This window comes from Poecilia formosa, unplaced genomic scaffold (assembly GCF_000485575.1).
Source record: "Poecilia formosa unplaced genomic scaffold, Poecilia_formosa-5.1.2 Scaffold26, whole genome shotgun sequence".
NCBI classification, from domain to species: domain Eukaryota; kingdom Metazoa; phylum Chordata; class Actinopteri; order Cyprinodontiformes; family Poeciliidae; genus Poecilia; species Poecilia formosa.
This window is the reverse complement of record NW_006799965.1, coordinates 752,530-775,625: the sequence shown is the minus strand read 5'-3', so window position 1 is coordinate 775,625 and position 23,096 is coordinate 752,530. Positions and strand designations below refer to the sequence as shown.

At 39.8% G+C, this 23,096-nt stretch overlaps 2 protein-coding genes and 1 long non-coding RNA gene across 6 annotated transcripts in view; 1 reads left to right on the top strand and 2 right to left on the bottom strand.

Moving 5' to 3' along the window:
- Nucleotides 1-290: 290 nt before the first annotated feature.
- Nucleotides 291-14,714, bottom strand: csf1ra (colony stimulating factor 1 receptor, a). Of its 3 annotated transcripts, none has more exons than XM_007548290.2 (22): nucleotides 14,137-14,714; nucleotides 13,832-13,942; nucleotides 12,306-12,590; nucleotides 11,932-12,219; nucleotides 11,696-11,832; nucleotides 11,452-11,617; nucleotides 11,161-11,362; nucleotides 10,702-10,817; nucleotides 9,264-9,375; nucleotides 8,971-9,170; nucleotides 8,797-8,888; nucleotides 8,560-8,686; nucleotides 8,058-8,162; nucleotides 7,834-7,944; nucleotides 7,562-7,724; nucleotides 7,400-7,482; nucleotides 7,210-7,313; nucleotides 6,765-6,887; nucleotides 4,682-4,793; nucleotides 4,491-4,590; nucleotides 3,462-3,573; nucleotides 291-1,777 (listed from the first exon to the last, which is right to left on the bottom strand). In XM_007548290.2, exons 2-22 carry the CDS (start codon nucleotides 13,884-13,886, stop codon nucleotides 1,631-1,633), a joined length of 2,940 nt encoding a protein of 979 aa, XP_007548352.1. In that variant the 5' UTR covers nucleotides 13,887-13,942; nucleotides 14,137-14,714; the 3' UTR covers nucleotides 291-1,630. The 3 variants fall into 3 exon arrangements, with proteins under 3 accessions (XP_007548352.1, XP_007548351.1, XP_007548350.1); XM_007548289.2 differs by having other exon boundaries at nucleotides 13,832-13,904; nucleotides 14,137-14,713; XM_007548288.2 differs by having other exon boundaries at nucleotides 13,832-13,901; nucleotides 14,137-14,713.
- Nucleotides 2,689-22,116, top strand: LOC107835828 (uncharacterized). Its single transcript, XR_001661658.1, has 2 exons — nucleotides 2,689-2,722; nucleotides 21,957-22,116. It is a non-coding gene; the product is annotated as an uncharacterized LOC107835828 (long non-coding RNA).
- Nucleotides 15,930-23,096, bottom strand: part of LOC103135514 (platelet-derived growth factor receptor beta-like) — a 33,457-nt gene continuing 26,290 nt past the window's right edge. For both annotated transcript variants that reach the window (XM_007548284.2, XM_007548286.2), the window contains exons 16-23: nucleotides 22,911-23,077; nucleotides 22,427-22,539; nucleotides 22,196-22,318; nucleotides 21,578-21,689; nucleotides 20,903-21,002; nucleotides 20,717-20,822; nucleotides 19,028-19,317; nucleotides 15,930-18,218 (exon numbers count right to left, since the gene is read on the bottom strand). In XM_007548284.2, coding sequence (XP_007548346.1) covers nucleotides 18,071-18,218; nucleotides 19,028-19,317; nucleotides 20,717-20,822; nucleotides 20,903-21,002; nucleotides 21,578-21,689; nucleotides 22,196-22,318; nucleotides 22,427-22,539; nucleotides 22,911-23,077 — 1,159 coding nt within the window. In that variant the 3' untranslated portion in view covers nucleotides 15,930-18,070. The remainder of the gene's footprint in view (nucleotides 18,219-19,027; nucleotides 19,318-20,716; nucleotides 20,823-20,902; nucleotides 21,003-21,577; nucleotides 21,690-22,195; nucleotides 22,319-22,426; nucleotides 22,540-22,910; nucleotides 23,078-23,096) is intronic.

Here is a 23,096-nt window from a genome sequence, read left to right as displayed (position 1 = left end):
TTGTTAGTTTTAGTCTCTGGTAAAGCAAAATAAGCAAATGGTTGAACTACTTTAAAGTCTGAAAATGTTGCGTGGTGGGGCTAAACCTAGAACATCATTTAGATTTTTAGATACGTCTATCAACACAATTTCAGAGTTTGGCAATATTCGGGGTTATTGTGGGAAAAGTTCCAGAGGAAATTCAGATTGGATCAAGTCCAACTGAAAAGAGGAAGTGGGGAGAGAGGAAGACAAAGGCCACACAGTTTCTGTCTGCACAGGAAATAAAAAAAAAACACAAAACTGCAAAGTTCTTCCGAGGTTTACCGAAGTGGGAGCTGGACTTTTATTGGTAAGATTTTATTCAACAACTGCATCTGCACTGATTTAAACAAACAAACAAAAAAAACACACTGAAATACCGATGTGCTACAATCTACAACATTCCAGTGAAAACAAAGATAACTTGAGTTTGTCTCATACACTATGAGACACCTCGTTCAGACGCGAACACGTACAAAATGCCTGACATCGCACAAATTTTCCATCTGTATCGCTCGTATAGCTTATAAATCATTCTAAAAATCATCTTACAGTTGGCAGTGTAGGCTGACTGCTACATACAGACATTAGTGAAACATTCATCTAATGCCGGGGAATGAAAAGATCCAGTTGTCACGTACAAAATGTACATTAAAAAAAAACAAAAAAAACATAAGAAGTTCACATTGTCAGACACGAAAGGCCCAGAATACATCCAGAGATTCTTTCTGCTTCTAAACTACACCGCTAAATTAATTAAAGTGAAGCAGAACAATCACGTTACTAACCACTGACGAGCACTGCAAAGAAAACGAGCCATGACCGAGGCACCGAGAAAACAACACGGTCATTCTTTTGCCTTCTCGCTTCAGTTGCTTTACCATGTACAGATTAGGAAGGAACATGTTTTTCCGACCTTCACCTAAAAGAGTGAGAAGAAAAAAAAAACAAAAAAAAAAACTGACTAACTTTGAGAAAATCATAAATCGAGCCGTTTTAGTCCAGTGTTCGCAGTTGTTATTGCGCATGCAGTACACGCAAGCTCATATTGCACGTGCTGGCAATAAAAACCATTTAAAAAGGAAGTGATCCTGCTGATTTCAACCTCCACAAAAAAAAAACAAGACTGTCACCTTGTTACAGTAAGCAATGTAATAAAGACGATGTACAGCAGATAACCGATAAAATAAACATGTTATGCAAGACGAAAGACTGATGAACAGTCCACCAGTGGCGATGTTTTCAATATAATAACAGCTCTGTAGAGCTTGCATGCTTGTTGACATGATTCCTCCCTTCGTGTCTTGCAGTCGAGGTTGGAATTGGCAGTTTCTAGTCATGGTCTGCACAGAAGCGAGTCACATGCATTCGCTGCAGCAGGTCGTCTGTCTGGCGAACAGGCACAACGGAGCAAAAAAATAACCGAGAGGGTAACAGTCTGCACTGCCGCAAAAAAAAAAAAAAAAAAAAAAAAAAAAAAAGAATAAAAGGACTCAGCCTTGAGCTGCAGCAGTTTATATTTTTTTTTGAATCATATTATTTTTTTTAATGTTCTGTGATTTTTTTTATTTTTTTATTTTTTACAAATGTATTGTTGTTTGGGACTCTTTCAACAAAACTGATAGTTGTTTGTCTTCATCAGAGGCTGCTCCTCCTCGTCGTGGTCACAAGACTGGTCACAGGGGCCATCGTGACACTTAGGCTTGTCATAGGCATCAGCCTCTGTGACCTCCTGCTGCATATTCTGGTAGATTACCTGAGGAAGGAAGCATTTAATGGTTTGATAGGTGCAAAATACTTCTGCTGATTCCATGTTTCGTCTGTGACAGAGACCTTTCTTAGATTGTGATGTCCTCCAAGTCTAATTTAAGTCCTCTTCAAACTATGATGCGAAAGTACCACCAGTGGATGTTAGTCTGCTTTTGGTGGTACTGAGACAAACTGGACAAACCCCAACTAACCTAAAAGATGACCGCTTTAGGCACATTGATCTGTGCTTCCAGCAGATGCTATCAGATACTTTCAGTGGAGCAGAATTTAAGAGCACCTGCCGGATTTCTTCCGATTTTACTTCTTTGGTATTTAAAGGTTTCAGACAATCAAACTAATGTCAAACATCAAAGAGAATCAGAAAAAAAAAACATTTTCCAAATTATAGTACTTATTCGAGGAAGAAAACTGTCCAAACCAGCTGTACCTATGTAGAAACATAATCCATTTTTAAATCTAATAACTAAGTGCGTATGGTGGCCATAGAGGCTATCAGGGATTTACGTCGCTATGGAACTATTTTTACCGCATGCTTCATTGTTTAATTGTTTGAGTAAGAGATCCTGGAGAGGTTTTGAGCAGGATTGATGCAGGATATAAATATTTAATTTCATTTAATGGATTAATAACTAAGTTTTATTGAGTGGAGCCCATTATCCAGATCTGGAATCAGTAAAATAGCCCATAAATATAACTTTGCATGATTTTGTAAGTTATGATAATTTAATGCAAAGTTGGCATTTTTAATGGACTTTCAATGCAACTTTTAGAGCAACTTTGCATTAAAAGTGTCGTTATTTACTGAATGACACTTCATGACAGCTTTCATAAACATTCATAAAGATTTCTTCATGTTCATGACAGATGTTATGTCATGTTTATGACAGTGCCATGTCAGTCTTATGCACAGCCCTTCAAATAAAGTGTTAGCGTATTTTCTGTTTATCTTTGAAATTTTGTTTGAAACTTCATCTAGAAACTTTAGTTGTTGATTTGAATTGTTCAAGTGTTAAAAAATCTGCGAAGGGAAACAAAACCATGTGACGCTCCAGACCAAATGTGTTTACTTTAATTTCATTTTCGCAGAGACAAAAGATTTGCTCTTTAGCCTAGTTGATTTATTTTATTTTATTTTTTTTAAAAAAAGGACAAACAGAGGAAATTTGTAAAGGGGACATCATGCATATGTAAAGATTTAGAGAGACTCAAATGATTGTAATGTAAATAAATTGCTTGTTTCTCCAGGTATCACTGAATTTCAAACACACCAAGTAGCAGTTTGGGTTGGTACGAAACAAACTGTCTTTTCTTTTAGAAATTCTGGGTCTGCTTTAGATGGTCTCCTTGTTCTTTTTTTTCTTCCGTCTTTAAAATTCCAAAATTTACTTCAAACACGTAGCACAAATGAATAAGAACGTTCCCAGTATAGCTCCTGTTACATTACCAGTTTAAAATGACAGCTTATTGGTACTTGGACCATTTGCATTTATTGGAGTGATACTTGATGAAAAAAGGTTTGTGAACCGCTAACGTAACCAATTAGGCTAGAGAGCAAACTTTTTTGTCTCTGTGAAAACGAAGTTAAAGTAAACACGTTTGGTCTGGAGCGTCACATGGTTGTGTTCCTTTCACAGATTTGATCAGTCCAGCCTGGAATCACACTAACTCACCTGCTCGTCCTCCAGGTGGCCCCCCAGTAGCTTTTCTATCATTTGTCCGATTTTGCTAAAGGTCGGACGCTTTGTGGGTTCCAGGTTCCAGCACATTTTCATGATGACGTACCTGGAACAGAGCAGAAAGCGGGGTCTCAGTGTGGCACAAGCTAAACCATAAAACACAACTCCGGCAACACGCTCGGCATGGCCAGTCAAGGCAGTGACGCAGTTCAATAAGAGAGGCTTGTTCATAAGAATCATCGGCCCCTGAGTCCCATTTTGAGGCCGTGAAATAGCAAGTTACACAGCTTCCTGGCGCTGCGATCATGTGGCTAACAGGCAGAACCGAGGCCTGACTCACAACAGGACAACAGATGATCAGGCCCTGACTCTGATTCAGTCCCTTCCATTTCCACAGCTCAGCGATTCCGACTCGTGTGACGACGGTGTTAAATTGGTGTACACAGATGCTGCGGCCCCTCCAACCACGGGACACAGAGCAGAAAGCCTTGAGTTTTTCCACTCCGTCACTTTGCAGTTTAAGCTCGCTGAATTTGAGAACGAGTGAAGTAAAATCCGACATAATGGAAGCGCTTCATCCAGCTATCTCCTGTATCAGTAATTTCAGATATGAGATAGGCCCGAAGACATCAGAACGGAAAGAAAAAAAGCCTCTTTGTTTTTGTTGCGATAAGCATTTGCGCAGCTGTCTGCTTCGTCTGTGTGATGCTGTACTCGACTTAGAATTAATCATCAGCATTAATGTTGTCATCTTAAGTCACTTGCATGTTATTTCATCAGCTACGTCCAAGCCAGCAACAAAATACTATCATCACAGCTCATGCGCCGATGAGCTGGGTGGTGGGAGGCAAATATCATGTCTGAGTTAATTGTAAAAACCCTGCTGATAGTCACCTGATGTCCCACTCAAACCCATCTGATAATGAGGTAGTGCTCGGCAGAGCTTTATCCTTAGAAATTGTAAAAGAGGGGCCGAGCCGGTTGCTATGAGCAGAATCCTGCAGAGAGGGTGCAAGAGCTTACATATCTAGTGGAGCAAAGTCAGGCTGGGACATCTGATAGCCGCGCTTCACCATCTTGTAGAACCTGGTGTCCACAGCCATGTTGGGATATGGACTCTGGCCTGAAAGAAAAGCCAAAAAGCTTGACGAGGTTTTGCAGGTGGATCATGACTGGATAGGTGAATACGAGGTGAGCTCTGAGATTATTACTACCTAAAGAGAAAATCTCCCATAAGAGGATGCCGTAGGACCAGACGTCACTCTGCACAGTGTAGACACAGTCAAAGATGCTCTCTGGGGCCATCCACTTCACAGGCAGACGGGCCTTCACACACACAACCATGTATGTTAAATCAAACAACTCTGAATGAATAAATTAATGACTCTTACAAGTGAAAACAGATATGAAAAGACACAAACAGTTTTTTTATTTTTTTGTCTGACATGATGGAACTTGTCTTAGTTCAGATAATTTAGGAAAACAGCTGTTTTCATTTGCTAAATGCCAGAATAATGAGATATTACGTCACTTTCTTGCAATACTGCCGTTCACAAAGATTGGTGTAATAATGTAGTGACTTTGTAAGTTTCAGATTAATTTTCAAACTTTAAAACAGCATGAGGATGTCAGGCCCTTATAACTATTCTGGAAGGAGACAAATTCTGAGTCCTAGAGATGAACATGTTTTGGAGTGAAATGTAAATATCAATCACAAATCAAAAGCCACTTTGAAGATGCTGGCTGAAGGCAATGTCAATATCCACATGGGAAGAAAAGCCACTCATTGACAAAAAAGGCATTACTCCAAAAGCCACACAGACCGCTAGAAGACAGTCATTAAACACTTCAATATTTAGATGCATATAATGTGATGAAACTTAAAAACAGGCATCATAGACATGTTTGTGTATGATGACAAACATGAACAAAGTCAAAGATCTGACTCTGTTCCATCAGTTCTGTCAGAAGGAATGGGCCACATTTCTAGAAAGCTATCGTAAGAAACGTGTCAACTAACATGCAAAACATCTGACTCAAGTCATACACTTTAAAAGTTATTGAACACTAAGGAAATGTACGGTAACTTCTGAGAATAAAAGTAAAAAAAAAAAAAAAATCTGATTTTTTTTTCTTGTTTAGAAATAGTTTGGTAATCCTGAATGACCATTAACGGGATCTTTTATGAGGCTATATTGGTTCCAGTGGCCTTTATTTTAAAGCGGTCATACAGGAAGTGGGCAATGAGAGAGAGGAGAAGACATACGGCAAATCTCATGTCTGATCGAGAACTAAGGTTCCTGCACCACCACAGCATCAATACACGGGAGATGTTTAGTCTGATTTAATGTTAGTAAGACAGAAAAGGTTTTGAGTCACTTATGCTTATAATAAATGTCTACTGATATAATTAAATACACGTTAAATGCTAAAACATCTGTTAACATTTCAGTTTGCGCAATTTACTTAGGAACTCAAGATTATAGTGAAGTTTTTTTTTTTTGACCCAATCTAAAAATAGTAAGTTACTTGATCTTATTCAAAAGAGCTAATCCGACTTTAGTCATAATTAATGATCACTACAGAACTTTTTTGAAAGCCAGATATTAAATAAACATCTCTAAGATTTTTGATAAAATTAAGATTAGCTTATTTCAACAATTTCTTTATCCTGCAAGTTATTATAAATTACATTTTTATAAATGTTTAGTACATCTCAACTAATGTTTCCAGGAAAGGTTGGCCTCATTTACTCATAATTTTTGTTTTTTTTTTACTCAAAGTTTATAAAATTTACTCAGTTATTTTATATGATAATTTTTTTTTTACTATAAGTCTTTCAGGAACTCTTTACAAGTTGCTTCACTCTGCTGGTAAGCTGCCTGGAATGAAAGTACTTTCTACTGTTTTTGTCTGTCCTGAAATAAATCAGGTATTTAAAAAAAAATAAAATAAAAATTAAACAGTATTCTTATGAAAACTAACATTTAGCCAAGACTGGCATGTCTGCTAAGCAGTGGACTGCAAAATCAACTCTATGAAGTCTAGTATGCCGACAGGAAATACTCACAAATCATTCTTGATTCAATGTGTTGAAATGAAAATAAAACCGGATAAATGTGTTAGGCAACATGACTGATGCAACACATTTTTGTTGAGCATTTTGATGAAAGGTGTGACACCATCGGACTTTGGCATTTTTGATTAACATTATAATGTGAGACTCTCGCTGCCTGGGACAAGGTTAGGTAGGGTTATGGTTAGTCAGAGTCAGCATTCATCCACTCAAGCACTTACATTTCCCTTCACAACATAGTTGGAGTCATTCATGATGTCTCGGGCCAAACCAAAGTCACAAATCTTTGCCTCTCTGCGGCTGGTCAGGAGGACGTTCCTTGCAGCAACGTCTCTGTGGATACACTGAAGAAAAACAAAGCCACACAGTTTGTGTCTTGTTATAACGTCTTGCAACATAAAAAGCAATCGGTTTAGTGTTTCCTTAATATAGCAGCAACTGCATGATGAAAGGCTTCAAACTATTACCAGTAAATGGATGTAAGAAATGCAAAGAGGGAAATTCCCACTCTTAGCACCCAGCAAATGATTTCACAGGCTTCCTCTTACAGTTCCACTGATTACAGTGGAACTGTCATCAGTGTCTGTAACCCTGTCCAGGAATGGAAACGGAGCTGCTCCTATTTATATTTTACAGAAGTGTCTCAGAAATTTTCTATGTTCTTACATTTTTAGCAGCAAGAAAGTCAAGGCCCTGCGCGACTTGAAGGGAGAATCTCAGCAGGTCGTCAATGTCCAGTGGCCAGTCGCCAGTCTCCTCGCAGTCCGACTCTGAACGAGAATCAGAGAAAGGTGGTGTTGAGTGAGTTGTTCTCGCTATGCTATTGTTTGGATACAATCTCTGGAGCCGCTTGTACCTCGAGATTGTTCTGTATTTGGCAGCTGAGTGGGTCTCATCTCCAAGTAGCTGCTTGAGGCGAAGCTGGAGATCCCGCTGTCACTGTGAATCAATCGTCACGATAAGTGGGTTTTTCTTTGAATTCGTCCTACGCTATTAGGTCCCATGTTTGGTGACGAACCTTCTGATGAACTGCTTCTGAATGCAAATGTTTTTGTAATCGTTCGAGTTCTCGCCGATCTCGGGAATGTTCATGACGAAGTTCACAAAAGTCTCTGCTTTCTGGCGAAGGAAGTTCAGCAGGTCACCGAGGCTGCAGTACTCAGTGATCACAAGCACTGGTCCTGGAGAGGAAACACAGTTTAAAAGTGTTTTCATGCAATTTACTTTGTAACACTTGATTTTCCATGGAGTCAACAAAGTTTCATAAGCATTTTTTTTATGCCATCTGACCTCCATAAGTGCAGGCCCCAAGCAGATTGACTATGTGTTTGTGATGCCCCAGGTGACTTAGGATCTTCAGTTCAGACATTAGAGCCTCCCTCTCATCTGAATGGGCACTGGCTGCAGATAAACAGTATGGACCATAAAAAAAAAAAAAAAATAGTGGTATTTAATCTTTACAGAGGTTTACTTGGAGTAAAATACTGTGTCTCTGAGATATTAGCAGATCTAACCTTTTAACATTTTCACAGCCACGCGCATGACATTGTCCTCCTTCCCCAAACCGTAAGCTGTTGCTTCCACAACTTTTCCAAATGCACCCGCACCCAAAATCTTTCCTGTTAAGCGACAAAGAACACAAGACGGATCATTTCTAATCCACTTTGCTCTGGTATTCATGGTTTTACAGCATTAATTTTTATTTTCTACTCCAATGACTATCTTTATTTTTAGATATCCTATTGCTATGGCTAGGCTGGGTGTTTCAGATGATTATTTATTCCAAGTCTGAAAGGTCTTGTTAAAAGGGAGTCATTCCTCCCTACTGTCACCACGTTTACTCAAGTGAATGACTCAGTGTAATCAGCTGAGCTGCTTTTTTGTAGTGCCTCATGATGACACTTGTTCCAACTTGTTGCTTTATCAGTACGCTTATTTCAAGTGAATTGAGTTGAATCTAATCAAAAATAAACATTTATAATTACGCGTTCAAATAAAAATGGGCACTTAGGTAACCTAGTTTTAGCTTGTCTCTTGGGAACTCCCACTTCTCGTTGTATGGCAGCTGTGTGGGGTCGATGAAAGTGTAATTGTTGCCATCCCTCGCTTCTATGATCTTCCAACGGATTTCGTAGCGGGGTTTCTGCAAATTAAAGTCAGAAAACACCTCTTTGGTTCAACTAAATCTGTAAACTTTCCCACAGTCCATAATTCAGGATGAAAACCAGTCGCCATGTGGCGCTTTCAGTATACCTGCTTGTATTTGTAAAGCAGAATGGCCAGCAGCACCAGGAGGATTGCTAGAATTCCTGCAGCTCCACTCAGGGTTGTAGTGAAGAGCTTGTCTGTCCGATTAGAGAACAAACAATCAAAATGAGAAACCGCGATTGCAATCTGTGAGATCTAGAAGAAAAGTCACATCCTCACCAGACACCTCCATGGCGAGTGTGTCTCTGCTCACACCAATGAGGTTGAAGGCTACGCACTCCACCGTCATCCTCTGGCTGGACGGTCCAACCGTGAGGACGCTCTCCACCTCCACAGCCCCGTACTCTTCCCTCTGGACTTCCACAGTGGGAGCCTGGAGAGGGATGGCCAGCTGCAACCCTGACGTATTTTCATTACACCTAAGCCACAGTGAAACATTAAGAATTTTAATGTGTAATGTTAGGATAAACTTAGTGACAACTTATTAGTCGTCGCAGTCAGGTTGCACTCACGTGGGTCGTATCCCCAGACACTGATACCAGATGATCCTCGGAGCCGGATAGCCAAACGAGGTACAAGTCAGAGTAGTTACATTTTCCCATCTGACGACTGCATTAGGTCTCTCTGGCATATATATATAAAAGAAAAAAAAAAACACTGCAGTTTTACACATTGGCTTTAAAGCGATCCCTTGGGTGACAATGGATACAATAAAAAAGTTATGGTCATGGCATTTCACTTTGGTGCATTGGTTGGCACTTTTGCCTTGCAGCAAAGTGTCATGGGTTCAAGTCCTGGCTTTGCCTTTGATTGTTCTCTCCATGCATGGGTGGATTCTCTCAGAGGACACAAGTCTTATCCCATGATCAAAAAACATGACTGTGAGGTTAATTGGTCTCTCTGAAACTGCCCTCAGGACTGAGTGTGCACATGCATTTCTTTTTTCTTTTTTTTTTGTCCATCCGGTCTATATGTTTTCCTGTAATGGACTAGCCTGCAAGGAAAATTGTGAATAGACAGTTGGAGGATGGAAGATCCTGAGTGTGAGATCTCACAAAATATTTGTACAAAATCAAATCCTTGACTATTTTTCTTAAGATCCTCCAGACATTTTGTGATATTCCACAAATTCTTGTAGGATTTCGGCTTATCTGAGATCTCCACATCATTCTGACAAGAAATACAACACATCTATCGACATTTATTTATATTTCTTGTCATTTGCATAAAGTCTTTGCGAGCTCCACTGTCTACACCTACCAGTGGTATTGCTGCCCTTGGCTGCTGTTATGCTATTTTAGACATTTTTATTGGACCTCACGAATCCTTTGAGGTCTTTAAAACCTTTGCAGACTCTCCTGAACGTATTTCAATCTGTAGAGACTCAGAGGGCGAGAGAAACAGCAGTTAAACTATTTTATTAGACCGAGAATTTGACGCTCGGACACCGGCATAACACGTGCAAGCTGAGACTCGCTGTGAGAGCTTAAGTGATCGGCTCGAGTAAAGTTCAGGTAAGTCTTCCCCGGGCCTGGTCACTGGTGGTGGAGCTTGGAGGGGAGTCTTGATAGGACCCGAGGTTTCCAGGAGGCTGATGGTGGAGATGGGGAGGAGGTGGGTTGAAGCACGACTAAAGACATCTTGAAGCACAGCTGAAGCGGGTGGACCTGTGGCTGCTTCGCCTTTTAAAGGAGCTTTTGCTGGATGATTAGACTGAAGCGGAGCAGCGGAGCGTCCTGGTTGGCTGCAGCGAAGGCGTGGTGATAGATGACGCCGGTTAAGGAGAATAGTCTCACAGGTTGAATTTACGTCTAGGCTTCATTTTTTAAATCAAAATCATCCAGCGTCACTTGCAGGGTTCGGTAACTTTAAGATCTATCAGGCACTCAAGGACATATTTTTACAATAATAAAAAAAAAAACTGAGTTTACTTTAATTTGTGTCACTTACGATACATTTGGACTTGAAATGAGATGGATGCGTTGGTCAAGTCACTCTTTGCGTAGAAAGTGTATTGTCCTTGCTCCTGTATGTTCATCCTCTTCAACTGCAGAGTTGCGACGTATCTAACACAGAACGAAAACAAAACAACAACAAAAAGGATATTTTAACTGAAAAACAGAAACATTTTTGGAGTAAGAAGAAGTGACTAATTCTGCGGTTTGTATTCAGACAGTTCCTATGTATCACTCCTTCGTAAGTCCACATTTTAAAAAACAGAACTTTGTTCTTCCCTTTAGCAGTGTTTTTTGACCTGAGTGGAGATATGATGACCTTCATGTTCCTGGTCAAATTTACACAAAATGCACCGACAGCATTTCAGAACAATTTCCTCTTCTGCTTGTTCTGTCTAGCAGTTGGACAAAGCTTTTTTTATTTATTTATTTTTTATATCTCCAGGCTTTGCACCTGTTGTTGTATCGGATGAACTTGTGCTCCTGTGTGGATGTGTTGGGCGGTGTCGGAGTCAGCCATCCTTGCTCGGTTATATGAGGGTAGGCTTCAATGAGTAAGCTGAGCTCCAGGTCTTCTCCCTCTTTCACCACAACAGAGAGACCATTGAGGGTCAGTGTTGGTGAGAGCTGGGGCAGCAGCCTGATGTAGGGCTTATCTGAAAAGAAAAAAGAAAGTTCAGAAAATCAGCAACTTTTGTGCATGATAAAGGTGAAACACAGGAGATGAAGCTGTTTTGTTTCTTACCCACAACCAGCAGGTACGTAGTTGTGCTGTTCACTCCGGCTTCGTTAGTTCCGATGCAGGAGATGTTTCCAGTGTCTGCAAGGTCCACGGCAGAGATTGTCAGGATGCTCTGGATGTCTAGACGATTTTCTCCATTTGAGCGAACGGTCTCTTCTATTCTTGGCTTCTAAAACGAGAAGCACAAATCTGAGCCGAGATCCAGACGAATGCTTCAGACGAGACTTCAAGGACGCCTCCCACTGACCGATTTGGTGGTGTATTTCCATGTGACGTTGTAGTTAAAGTTTGGATTGTGTGTTGTGCAGCGAATCTTAATTTCTTCCCCAACTATCCGTATATATTCATCTGTCTCCAAGAAGACATACGGAGGGAAGCGAAGCTCTACAGCGAAAGAAAATAATAATAATAATAATACATTTGTGAGTGCTTGACATTCAGAAGGTTTTAGTCAATCGGTTTTGCACGGCCAAGTGATCTCACTCTGAATGACGTTGATGGAAAACGCCTTGGAGGTTCTTTCCACTCCATTGACCTTGGCGGTGCAGACGTAGTCAGCGTTGAAGCTCGGGTGGAGGCTGTGGATGAGGATGCCACGGTGCCGGTCCACGGTGAAGTTCATTCCAGGTGGCACAGTGGTGCCGTTGTCCATGCGGAGGCCCAGATCGGTGGCTGAGGGGTCTGTTAGCAGGCAGGGCAGTAGGAAGTCATCACCCTCCTTCCTCACCACACGCAGAGATGTGCTGCTTGTCCAAAACACTCGCTGTGGGTCTGAAATGGGGATGAAAATGGACGTGATCAGCCTTAATAACTACTGTGACACAGTCACACAACGATTCTCAGCTGATCTCACTCACCTTTCACATACACATGCAGTGAGGAGGTCAGATTATTGAAACTGGGTTTAGCAGTGTAGAAGCACTTGTACGTTCCAGTGAATTCTGCCGAGGAGCGTTCCACCTTTAAGACGCGGACGTTCCCGTTGCCCCTGGATACATAACGCCTGTGTTTGGCCAGCCTGGGTTGCCAGTTCACAGGTCCGTCGCCTTCACACCTCAGATCCAAAGGCCTCCCGGCCCTAACCACCACCTCGGGGCCCGTCACCACCTTGGAATTGACTTTGATTATCGGCTTCCATTCCACTGTTTCAGCAAGATAACACATTTTTCTTTAGATCAATCAAGCTTTAGTACCTTTTTTTATTATTATTTTTTAGTTTGTTCGTTCTCTTGTCAGATTGATGAGTCAGAGTTATTTTAGAATTTCAACCTCCTTTCTGCAAAATCCTCACTTCTGTTTTCCATAGTCTGGGAACCAATAAATATATATAAGTACCTATTCAACAAGCAAAGGACACAAGAAGCACATTTAAGGGATTGATACATTAAACAAAAGCCTAACAGCTATATTTAGATAATTGTGAGCCAGTAGGTGTTAAAAGAGACCATGCTCAATGAATTGTTTCTGTCTTTAAGAACAATCATGTCTTGTACTTCAATATTAAGGAGTTTGTTGATGATTATGAATCTAAAGAGGGCTCATTTTAGAAAGACTAAGTCACTTCTATTCTGGGTTTTTCTTTCAGTGTCCGTACTTTCAGTATGGTGGCAAAAGTTTCCCTTTAGAACGCTGCGTTATGAATCTCGAAGGAGAACTGAGATTCCACGTTCAGCATTTCTCTATTCACCGCAATATTTCTCACAGTAACTGGGATTCAAATGTTGTTTCATGGCAATCAGCAGTTCTGCGCTTAATTTGCGTGTCTGTAAACAGCTGCCTCTCCATCCCTTTTCTCTAAGTGAGTGAACTTTTCATCCAAGCTGAAAATAACCCCAATTAGATCTCACGAAGTGATCCAAGAGCAAGCAGAGTTAATCCGTTCAGCTCCCAATCAGACCAAAATTAGAGGATTTCACATGTTCAAATTTAAATACTTTAAACTGCAAAATAATAGCTAGTGGGTGATAACCATTTATCACAGTCAAAGCTGTGTTGAAATGCAGCAGGGGGAAAAAAGAGAAACAATCTCAAGAATGGCCCCACAAACAACTCATGATTTTCTTGTCAATTGTTCTGCTCGTTAGACACAGTATTGTGTACAATTTCTACAAACCACGAGCGAATGCAAAGAAAAATACAAAAAACGGTTCTCAAAGAAAAGTCTGTCATTTTGCATTTTATAAAGTTGTGGAGCAAATGAACATGTTCAATCTGGATTTGACTAACTGGTTTACAGCTTTATGCACTAATCTACAGTATCAAACGAGTACCGCCAATTTAAATTGTGGATTACACAACAAAGCTTCAGCAGACAGGAACAGAAATAGGACAGCAAAAAATGTTGTCAAATAGATTTATCTTGGCAGCGTTTGTCCCGTCTTACCTGAAGATGCAGAGGCCACAAGCACCAGCAACAGCGTGAGGTAGGACTGCATCATGGATGAACTCCAGACCTGCTGGTTAAAACACCGGCTGCTAAATAGTCCACATTTGACTTATGGGAAAGAGAAAGATGAAGAAATCAGAAAACTGTCTAGGAAGTTAGGTTAACGCTGCATCCCTTCTTTTACTTCTCTTTTCTAGCCACTCAGAGAAGCTTTGTTGGTAAGAAAGCATTTTATAACTTAGCAAATTGAAAAAAGCTACATTTGACATTATTGAATGTTAGCTTATGTGAAATATTCTCACCTCTTCTTCAGCTTGAAGGAGGGATGGAATAACTTCCCTGGATTTTTGGAAGTTTCCAGCATCCAAGCACGGGCATGAGAGTCCCTTCCTCCCTCTTCCTTTGTCTGTGCCCTTATTCCTCCTTTCTGCTTGTTTACAGCCACACAGCAAACATCAGTGAGTGAGGGCTGGAGGGTGGAGGGAAATTGTGCATGTGTCAAGGAGAAGGCGGTTCAACTTATCATGCTTGACAAATTAATGAGGCATTTCAAATTTGACAGAGAGAGTCCCAGTAAAGGAGAGGTGGGACTTTTCATCTGTGTCAGTGCTAACCGGTGGCCATAGGGCTGTTTTGCCTGGCAGCAAATGGGCAGATATGATTGGGTCAGATTGCAGACTCTTAAAACATTTAGAAATAAAACAAAAAAGGTGATCCTGTAGAAAATCCTGTTCAATGAAATTTACGTGATGCTAATTCACAACAACTTCCTTCGCAATGCAAGTTGAATCTGCAGTAAGCTATATTCAACTTGAATCAAATTCAAGTCCAAACTGTAGTTAAATTAATCAAATGTGTCCAGCACAATGGAATCTTATAGTTGGATTTAGTCCAATCTAATCTGGATTAGATTGGACTGACTAATCCAGTCAGTCCAATCTAACCATTCCAACCATTCTTGGTTGTCAAATAGACATCCAAGAATGCCAAACATTCTATAGTTAGTGCAGTCATGGCTGACTCGCCTCTTCATCCAGAGCCTTCAACCCCTCTTTCTGTACTCTTTCTGCTTCCTTCCTGGGGAGAATTTTGACCATCACCTGCAATTTTCCCACTTCATACCAACTCCAGGCTGAGTCATAAAAAAAGTGCACTAGGTCTCGCTCAGGGCCAACAAAAAGTCCTTCTCAGTTGCCTTTCCAAATTCCTTTTAGACTTGTGTTGCCTCAGCAAAAGGGAAAAGTGAGGTCTTCCTCTCCATCAAATACCTGTGCATTGCTTCATGAGTCCGCAAAAACTAAAAGTTTATTTAGTCCTCAGTCCTTCCATCATCGCTGGTGTCCAACAATAGGTTCTGTAGCTGTGGTTATGACAGGCAACAATGTCGTTTTTGTCCACAGTCACTGGAAAATGGATCTGCAAAGAAGATCCCAAACGTCGTTCAGCAGCACTTCAAAAAATATTCATAGGTTTTAAAAAGAGAAAAAAAATAGGATGTCCATAGGATAAGAAGTCCAAGTAATTAAAAACTGCTTCAAATTAGATCAGATACTACAATGATAATTGTCAAAAGTTGTCTGAATTGACCAAATATTTATCCTTACAGCATTACTGAGGGCGTCACAGGAGTCTGCTTCTCTGGTCTACGTGTGTTTTAAGGATCTGGAGAAAGAGCACAACCTTGAGCCCTAAGACATTTTATGAGAGGTTCTTTGGGAGTATGGGATAACTGGATGGCGTTTAAGGATTAGCCAATCCTATATGCTCAAAGCAAGAGTTGTGTCTGCGTTCTCGGCACAAAGTGGAGCCTGGGGTACTTTCAATGCAAAATAAAGTGATATTGTACATGAAATCCATAGTTTCGACAGTGGTTTCATTCCTGAGGGGACGCAGCTTCATGTAACTAAAGGTCTATTAGAAAGACAGCAAAGCCTCACTCTTCTGTGAAAATACATTTGTTCTGTTGAGTATTTTGTTCCACTTAAAATACTCATTTTTATGTGAGGCTAGTATACTAGTACATTACTAGTATACTAGATTAATAGTATCTAAATATACTACAAAATAAGTAAAAGAAGATTCCAAAATGTTTAAATATTGTGATATCATTGATTTATTGACACATTTACAGCATACAAAAAAACCCCATATAAAAATACATTTGTAAAAGTTAACAAGAGCTTTGGTACCATAGCTTGTGACATAGTGATTGTGTGCTTTTAAACGGTCAAGAAATAAAGATGTGTTCTTTAAATGGATATGCTAAGTACAGAGATAAAATGCACTATGTAGCAAAAGTCACCCAAAGCAACAGAAAGCATTATGTTTATTTGTGCACATTAGGCTTTCATGGTACGGTGGATAAAAAAAAAAAAAAAAAAGTCTACCCATCCCTGTTGAATGTGATGCTTTTACGACACATGAAAAAGGTAATCATGATAAATATTTTTTTTTCACCTTTAATGTGACAAGTTCTCCTTAATTTCACCAAAAAAACCCCCAACAAAATAAAATTGAAGTGATAACCTGGTTGCATAAGATGTACACACCATTAAGCATCAACTTGGTCAAGCATCTTTTAATTTAATTCCGACACAGTCTTGTGTTGCCATTATTACATACTGGGAATTTAATATTTCCCCTCTTTCAGATTAAAATCTCTTAATTTTAGCTCTGAACTCTCGATAGATCATTCCAGATATTTGATTTCTTCTGGCACAGCGAGTCTTTTTGGGATTCTGACACATGCTAAAAAACTTAATTCCATTTTATCTTGAATTATTGGTGCATTGTACTGTTCAATATTTTTTTACCCAACTTAAAAATAAGTTAGTTAAGATCAGATTAGTTGTAACCCCAGCACATAATGCTGCCACCGCCATGTTTCACAATAAGCATGGTGCTCTTATGGTGATGCTCGATTTGTTGCTTCTGTGACACGGAAAGTGGCTAAAAGCTTTAATAGAGGCTGAGTGAGTGCTGAAGTTTATTTTCCAGGTGTGCACAAATGTGTGCAACCAGGTTATTGCAATTTCTTTAAAATCTTTTTTTTTTTCTGTTTCAATTAATGGATTTGTTTGTCTTTTGGTTAAATAATCCATCCAGAGTATTTCTCACATTAAAGGTGGAAAATGTACTGAAATGATTTATCAATTTGACATTAACAAGAATTTATGCACTGTACATTAAAGCAACCCTTATGCAACAGCTGTGGAAAAAAAAAAAGGGTCTGTCAATAAAAAGGCACTCATGTGGGCCATCTTGTGCCAAGGCAGTGATATGCTGTTTGAGAATTTCCTGTGCTTTCACAGATATTAGATTTGATTCAAATCAATCTCATAGTCCCAGATTTATGCTGTAGTGGCTCTATGTTGTAGCTTTCTAACATTCACTCAGCAACATAACTTTAATGCAAATATCCTCATTTTCTCTAAATAAAGTGCAACCTGATACAAAACTATGACATAAGCCTATAACGGTGAAAAACAAAACATCGGATGTTAATAAAAACTCAGGCACAAAAATACATTGAATACCACTAAAAGGAAAAAAACAAACATATTTTCAAACAGTGCACCAACGTTTCTGCATTTCTGATTCTTGAAATGAAACTTTATAAACATACTACCATGAATAAGGTTGCTTAATAGTACCAAATGCAAGAAAAAGTTAAAAATAAAAGTGAAAATTAATAATAAAGTGACTATATCATGTTTTCAAATTAGTGTTAATCACTATTGTGAGACAATAGTGTTTTAGGTTGGTCCTCATTACTTTTCTCTGTGAAAGCTAATAATATAAAACCCGCTTCTCAAAAAAAAAAAAAAAAAGAAGAAATCACATATGCTCAGATAAGAGAGTCAAAAAGACAAACAGTTAGTGTTACCACAATAATAATGCACAATCTGAGCCGCCTAAGGCTTTGTAAGTGTCTGACAGAACTGGCAGCTACAGTGAACACCAACACTACTTTGGTTAAACTGATTGTGTAGGAATGTGACCTTATTCTTCTCCTGGCAAGCTCCCAGAAGAGTGCGAAACTTTGTACCATTTTCATTATTCCATTTGTAACTTTAGACAGAAAACGGAAACTCTCAAACAAGGAAGCAGTTTTCCAGAGCTCAGTAAAACTACAGATTGTTTCTCAGTCTCAGTTTTTGCTACATTTCAGTTTTAGTCGGGTTTCTTCTCAGTCTACAGAAAGGGGCTCGGTTTCCTGCGCCTTCCCACGCAGCGCTACAGGAAGCTGTCTTCTACCTCAGGCGTCCCCATGGAGCCCAGCAGTGCGTCCCTCTCGCTCGTGTTCTCCACCCGGTCTTCCTCTGGAAGAGTTTCAGCCGTGTCCCGAGATGTGGAGTCAGCCTCCTCCTCCACAGCCAGAGAGCTGAGAGTGGAGAAAAAGAAAAAAAACCCAACTCATTTAAATTTTACAGAAATATACAGTTTTGTACTGCAATAATTATTTTAACTTGGCTCAGAAAGAACAGAAACTTGTCTTTGGTTGATCTTTTTACTTCCTCTTTTAAACAGTAAGCTTTATGTATATTATATGCTGTAAACACAATTTCTAGTTACAAATATTTGTCGTGTTTGCACATTTTCACTTATGGAGCAAGTACAAATATTTGTTAATAATAATAATAATAATAATAATAATAAGCTGAGCCTTTTATATAATATGTGGATGTTTTATGTCTAAACTTTGACTTTATTCTGCCGGATCAAAGTGATTCGGCAAATAAATGGGACTCTTGACCAAACATTTTTCTGATTTATTTTCGTGAGGGGCCCAACAGCCTGAAACCAAAGGCAGACCTCAAGAGCTTTTTCATAAGCAAAAAGAAATTTCAAATAATCAAAAAATGAAAACACATTCAGACCTACATCTTTGTTTGAATAGCTCTGTTTAAGTGTGCCTATTTAAATTCATAATGAAACATGACAAACGGCTATTTAAAACGGGAAATTACAAACTACTGTAAATTCATGTGGCTAAAAATTTGCCATACAAAGCCGCTGCTTGGCTCCGTGTTTGTATAAGCTATAAAAACACATCTCTGAATCCACCTACATAATACGACGACTGTCTGAGCTCAACATCTGGATGAGTGGGTGTGTGGTGGAAAAAAAGAACATAACACACAAGTCATTTCTCTTTGGATCTGCTCGATTCCTGCAGGAGGGGTCCGTTACCTTGCAGGGCTTTCCGACGGCACTTCGGTGAAAACTTCGTCGGGCTTTAGGTCTGGGAGAGGAATGATGTACTCGTTGTACGAAGGGATGACTTCCTGTGCGTCCGCCTCTCGCCCGCCGTCTCCAGGCCTCGGGCTCTGGCTGCGGCGTCCCGGGAAGGACTGAGTGATTGGAGAGGGAGAGCCGAAGGCCGGGTTGGCAATTGGAAATGGAGAGGAGAGGCGAGGTTTGGTGCGAGCCACGGCAGGGTGGTCGCTCTTGAGGAAGTTTTCATTCACTTGGTTGTATCTCTGTTTGAAAATGGGGGGAAAGGTTGTCAGTCAGCCGAATGTGGCATGAATAGGAGGTTGGTGCACATAAACAAAGATATACAACATGAAGTCGATATTTGACTCTTTTGGAAACCAATCTGATGTAAGGTGTCGTTTTGAAATGACGTAATTCTTGCAGTGTTACCAATTTGTCACAAGTTGCATTTGTTAGGGACTCCTAAATATTTTTCTTATGTTTCATTTAGCATTCGAGTACTTTGGGTTATTTTGTGTCCAGAAAAACACTCCTCAGATTTCTCATGTATTTATCTTCTGAATATAGATGCAAACCGGGAGCTTCAACATTCGACCAACACTGAGATTTTTAACAACACTAAAGCTTTCCAGCTATCCAGTTTTATTTTATGAGTTTCATTCATACGTTTATGAATGCTGCTGTGCTGCTTTACGGTCTGGAGGTACTAGTGAAAAAAAAAATACATTAGCACACCAAGAGTTAACAGAACAGCGTCACAGGACAAGGTCTCATTATGGAAATGCCTTTTTTTTTATTTTTATAAATAAACTGCAGAAATCCTAGCAGTTTTCTGGCTGTCATTTAGAGTCCATCTTTTCCTTGAAACAATTTGTTGACAAGATAAGAAGTTAAAAAGAAATGACTTAAACGTTGGAAAGAGGCTCATGTTCTTCATGCATTCTCCGTTATGAGATCCATTTGATTCCATCACTCAAAATGACTCCACAGTCCATGACAGTTTCTCTTTAGTTAACCTTGTTTTCTTCCTATCAGGTGTTAATCATGGTTTAATTCTCTGGTATGTAAAGTTAATTCCCTTCGTAGGATTTATTAGTTTGCAGATAAACACCGACTTCCTTTACAGAAAAACATGCATACATGCATCTTATGCCTGTAAAGTGTTTGCACAGGTTTTAGTTCTCTGCCTGGCACTGCGTTGTGTTTTCTTTTCTACCTGCTTCTTCTGCAATTTATAAAAAAACAACTGGCTTAGAAAATAAACCAGCAGGTTCTATTTGCTCTCTGTGTCACGCCTCATGACCAGTTGTAAAGTCCTGTTAAGGTCTGCAATAGAACTGCAAAATATATCGAATCACAATCATCATCATGTGAAAGGGACTGTTTGAAAGCCGTATTTGGCAGGAGATTATATTTCAAGTGCCACACTTGTAAGCTATGCATGCCATTAACTGGCATATAATCAAACACCTGAATCAAATGGCAGAACTCCCTCATCAGCATTTCTTAGCTCTGCAGAGGCCTAATACAAGCCATTTGCTTAATGCAGGTGTGCAGCAGCAGGGATCCATCTAAAAGTTGCAGGACAGTAGGCCTCCAGGATTGGACTTGACCACTCCTGCTCTACTGTTTAAGAAGTAAAATCCAGTACAAGTTATGTACCTTTTTGTAGCTGTCCGTCAGCATGTTTCCCACATTGTGCACCAGGAGGGAGAACTCGGGCCTCTTCTCAAATTTCTCATCCCAGCACTTCTTCATGATCTCATACCTGCAACATAGCCCACATGAAAAAAGGTTCAAGTCAGGAAGAAGAGGAATTTTGGGAGGAACAGCGTTAACGTAACTCACACGTCGTCAGAGGCGTGAGCAGGCTTGGCCATCCTGTAGCCTCTCTTCAAAGCACTGTAGAAGATTTCATTCATGGGCAAATCAGGGTAAGGAGTTCCTCCTGCAGGGACAGTTGAAGATAACCACCCAAAAAAAAGACAGATTTAAAGAATTAAAATGCGAGTCATATTTTTATAAAACAAAATTGAATTTCTGGAACAGATGCCTGGCCAAAAACAGATCGCAAAAGTGCAGCCAAATTGAGACATGAAAGCACAGAGGATCTTTCTTTTGCACTTACAGAAGCCGAATTGTGAGCATGTTTTTTTACCAAGCAAACTGTCTCCTTTGTATTCACGGTGGCCTAAAAACTTCATGGGAAGATTGTTTAAAAAAAAAAAAAGAAAAAAAAAAAAGAAGTAAAACTAAACAAAACTGACAATACCCTGAGCGAGGAAATGCTGATTTCAACGCTTGACTGAGACTAATAAGATTTTGACCCGATACGAGTTTTCAAACAGATAGTTGTGTACATACAGTCGGACGCAGGGTTTGAGATTTGCCTCAGTTTTAATGGAGCAGGAGAATTCTGGATCTGACCAGAACTCTGACAGGTAAAACTAAAAACGTGGTTACAGATCTTTTTTCGCTTTCGCACATTCTGAGTGTGCAGAGTTATACAAAAGTCATACTGACCCAGAGTGAAAATTTCCCAAAGAAGAATGCCATATGACCAAACGTCACTCAAGGTGGTGTACAAATTGTGAAAAATGCTTTCCGGTGCCATCCACTTAAGGGGCAGGAATGTCTAAATGAGAAGAGAGAAGAAAAAAAAAATCAAAAAGCACACAAACACACTTTCAGAAATTAAAGAACATTTTAAAACATGATGAAATTAGCAGGGGTAGAAAGATTTTGCTTGCCGTTTTACATTTTTCTCAGTATTATACAGTCCTGCTTAATGTACGACATTTCAGAACAGAGAAGTTTTATTTTGGTTTGCAGTTTAAAACAGAATAAGCAAAAATGTCTTGTTAGTTAAGAAATGTTTTTGACCGACATTATGAATGAATAGAAATAAACTTCTGTAAGTTTTTAGAGCATAAACCAGCATAATCTGCTGGATGTTTTGTGTCAGTGTTTGTTATATTAACCTGTAGCACAAAATGTTTCAACAAATGAGTCTCCATATATTCTTAGTGAGAAAATGGGACTCAGCAGATTAGGTGCTAAATTAAAAAAAATAATAATTAGCCAGTAAAAAACTGATCTTTAACAATAAAATTTACTCTAACTGATTAATTTGCTTCTTACGCTGCCTTTGGAGATGTAGTTGGAATCATGCATGATGTCCCTGGCCAGGCCGAAGTCACAGATCTTCACCAGCTTGCCTTCACAGATCAATACGTTCCTGGCCGCCAGGTCACGATGGACACACTGTGGTGGAAACATCAAAGTGTTTCAATCAAACCTGACCTGTCAGTACATCAAGTTTCAGGCCTTATTTGTACTATTTAATTTGAAACATTATGTTTAACACCCTACGTTCTTTGAGGCCAGGAAGTCCATTCCCTTTGCCACCTGGTAACTGAAGCCCAGGAGATCGTCGTAGGTGAGGGTGGGAGAGTCGCAGATCACCAGATCCGTTCTGCCCCCACCTTAAGGAGGAAACGGGGAGAAACAATCAATGGGAGACCAAAGGAGGCTTCACAACGGGCTGACCTCCAGTGAGATTGTACGATGTGACGCTCATGTGCTTCTTATATTGTTTAAATCTTTTGTACGCTTGGTCCTAAATAAACCGCATTGTCTGATGTAGAAAGAAATTTCTCGACTATGACCAGCGACCGGAAGTCACTGGATAACTCCACTTCATATCCGTCACGGTCGTTTGTAAAAATTTTTCTTTTTGCTTTGTGCTCATGATCCAGAATTCATCATGCTTTTGTGTAACTGGAAAACAAATTCTCCCCACTACTCTCCAGAGTTGCTTTAATGAAATCATTTACGGGACAGGCCGCAGTCACACCTTGTTCCTGGTAGAGGTCCTGCTGGTAGGGGGATTCATACGGGGACGGCTGGATGTCTGCGTATTTAATCGTGTCCAGCTGCTCCTGCATGGGCACGTAGAAGGAAGGCTCGTCTTTGCTCATGTCCATGTATCCTCCGTCGCTCTCACTTCCGAAGGACACATAACTGGAAGGAAAAAAAAAAA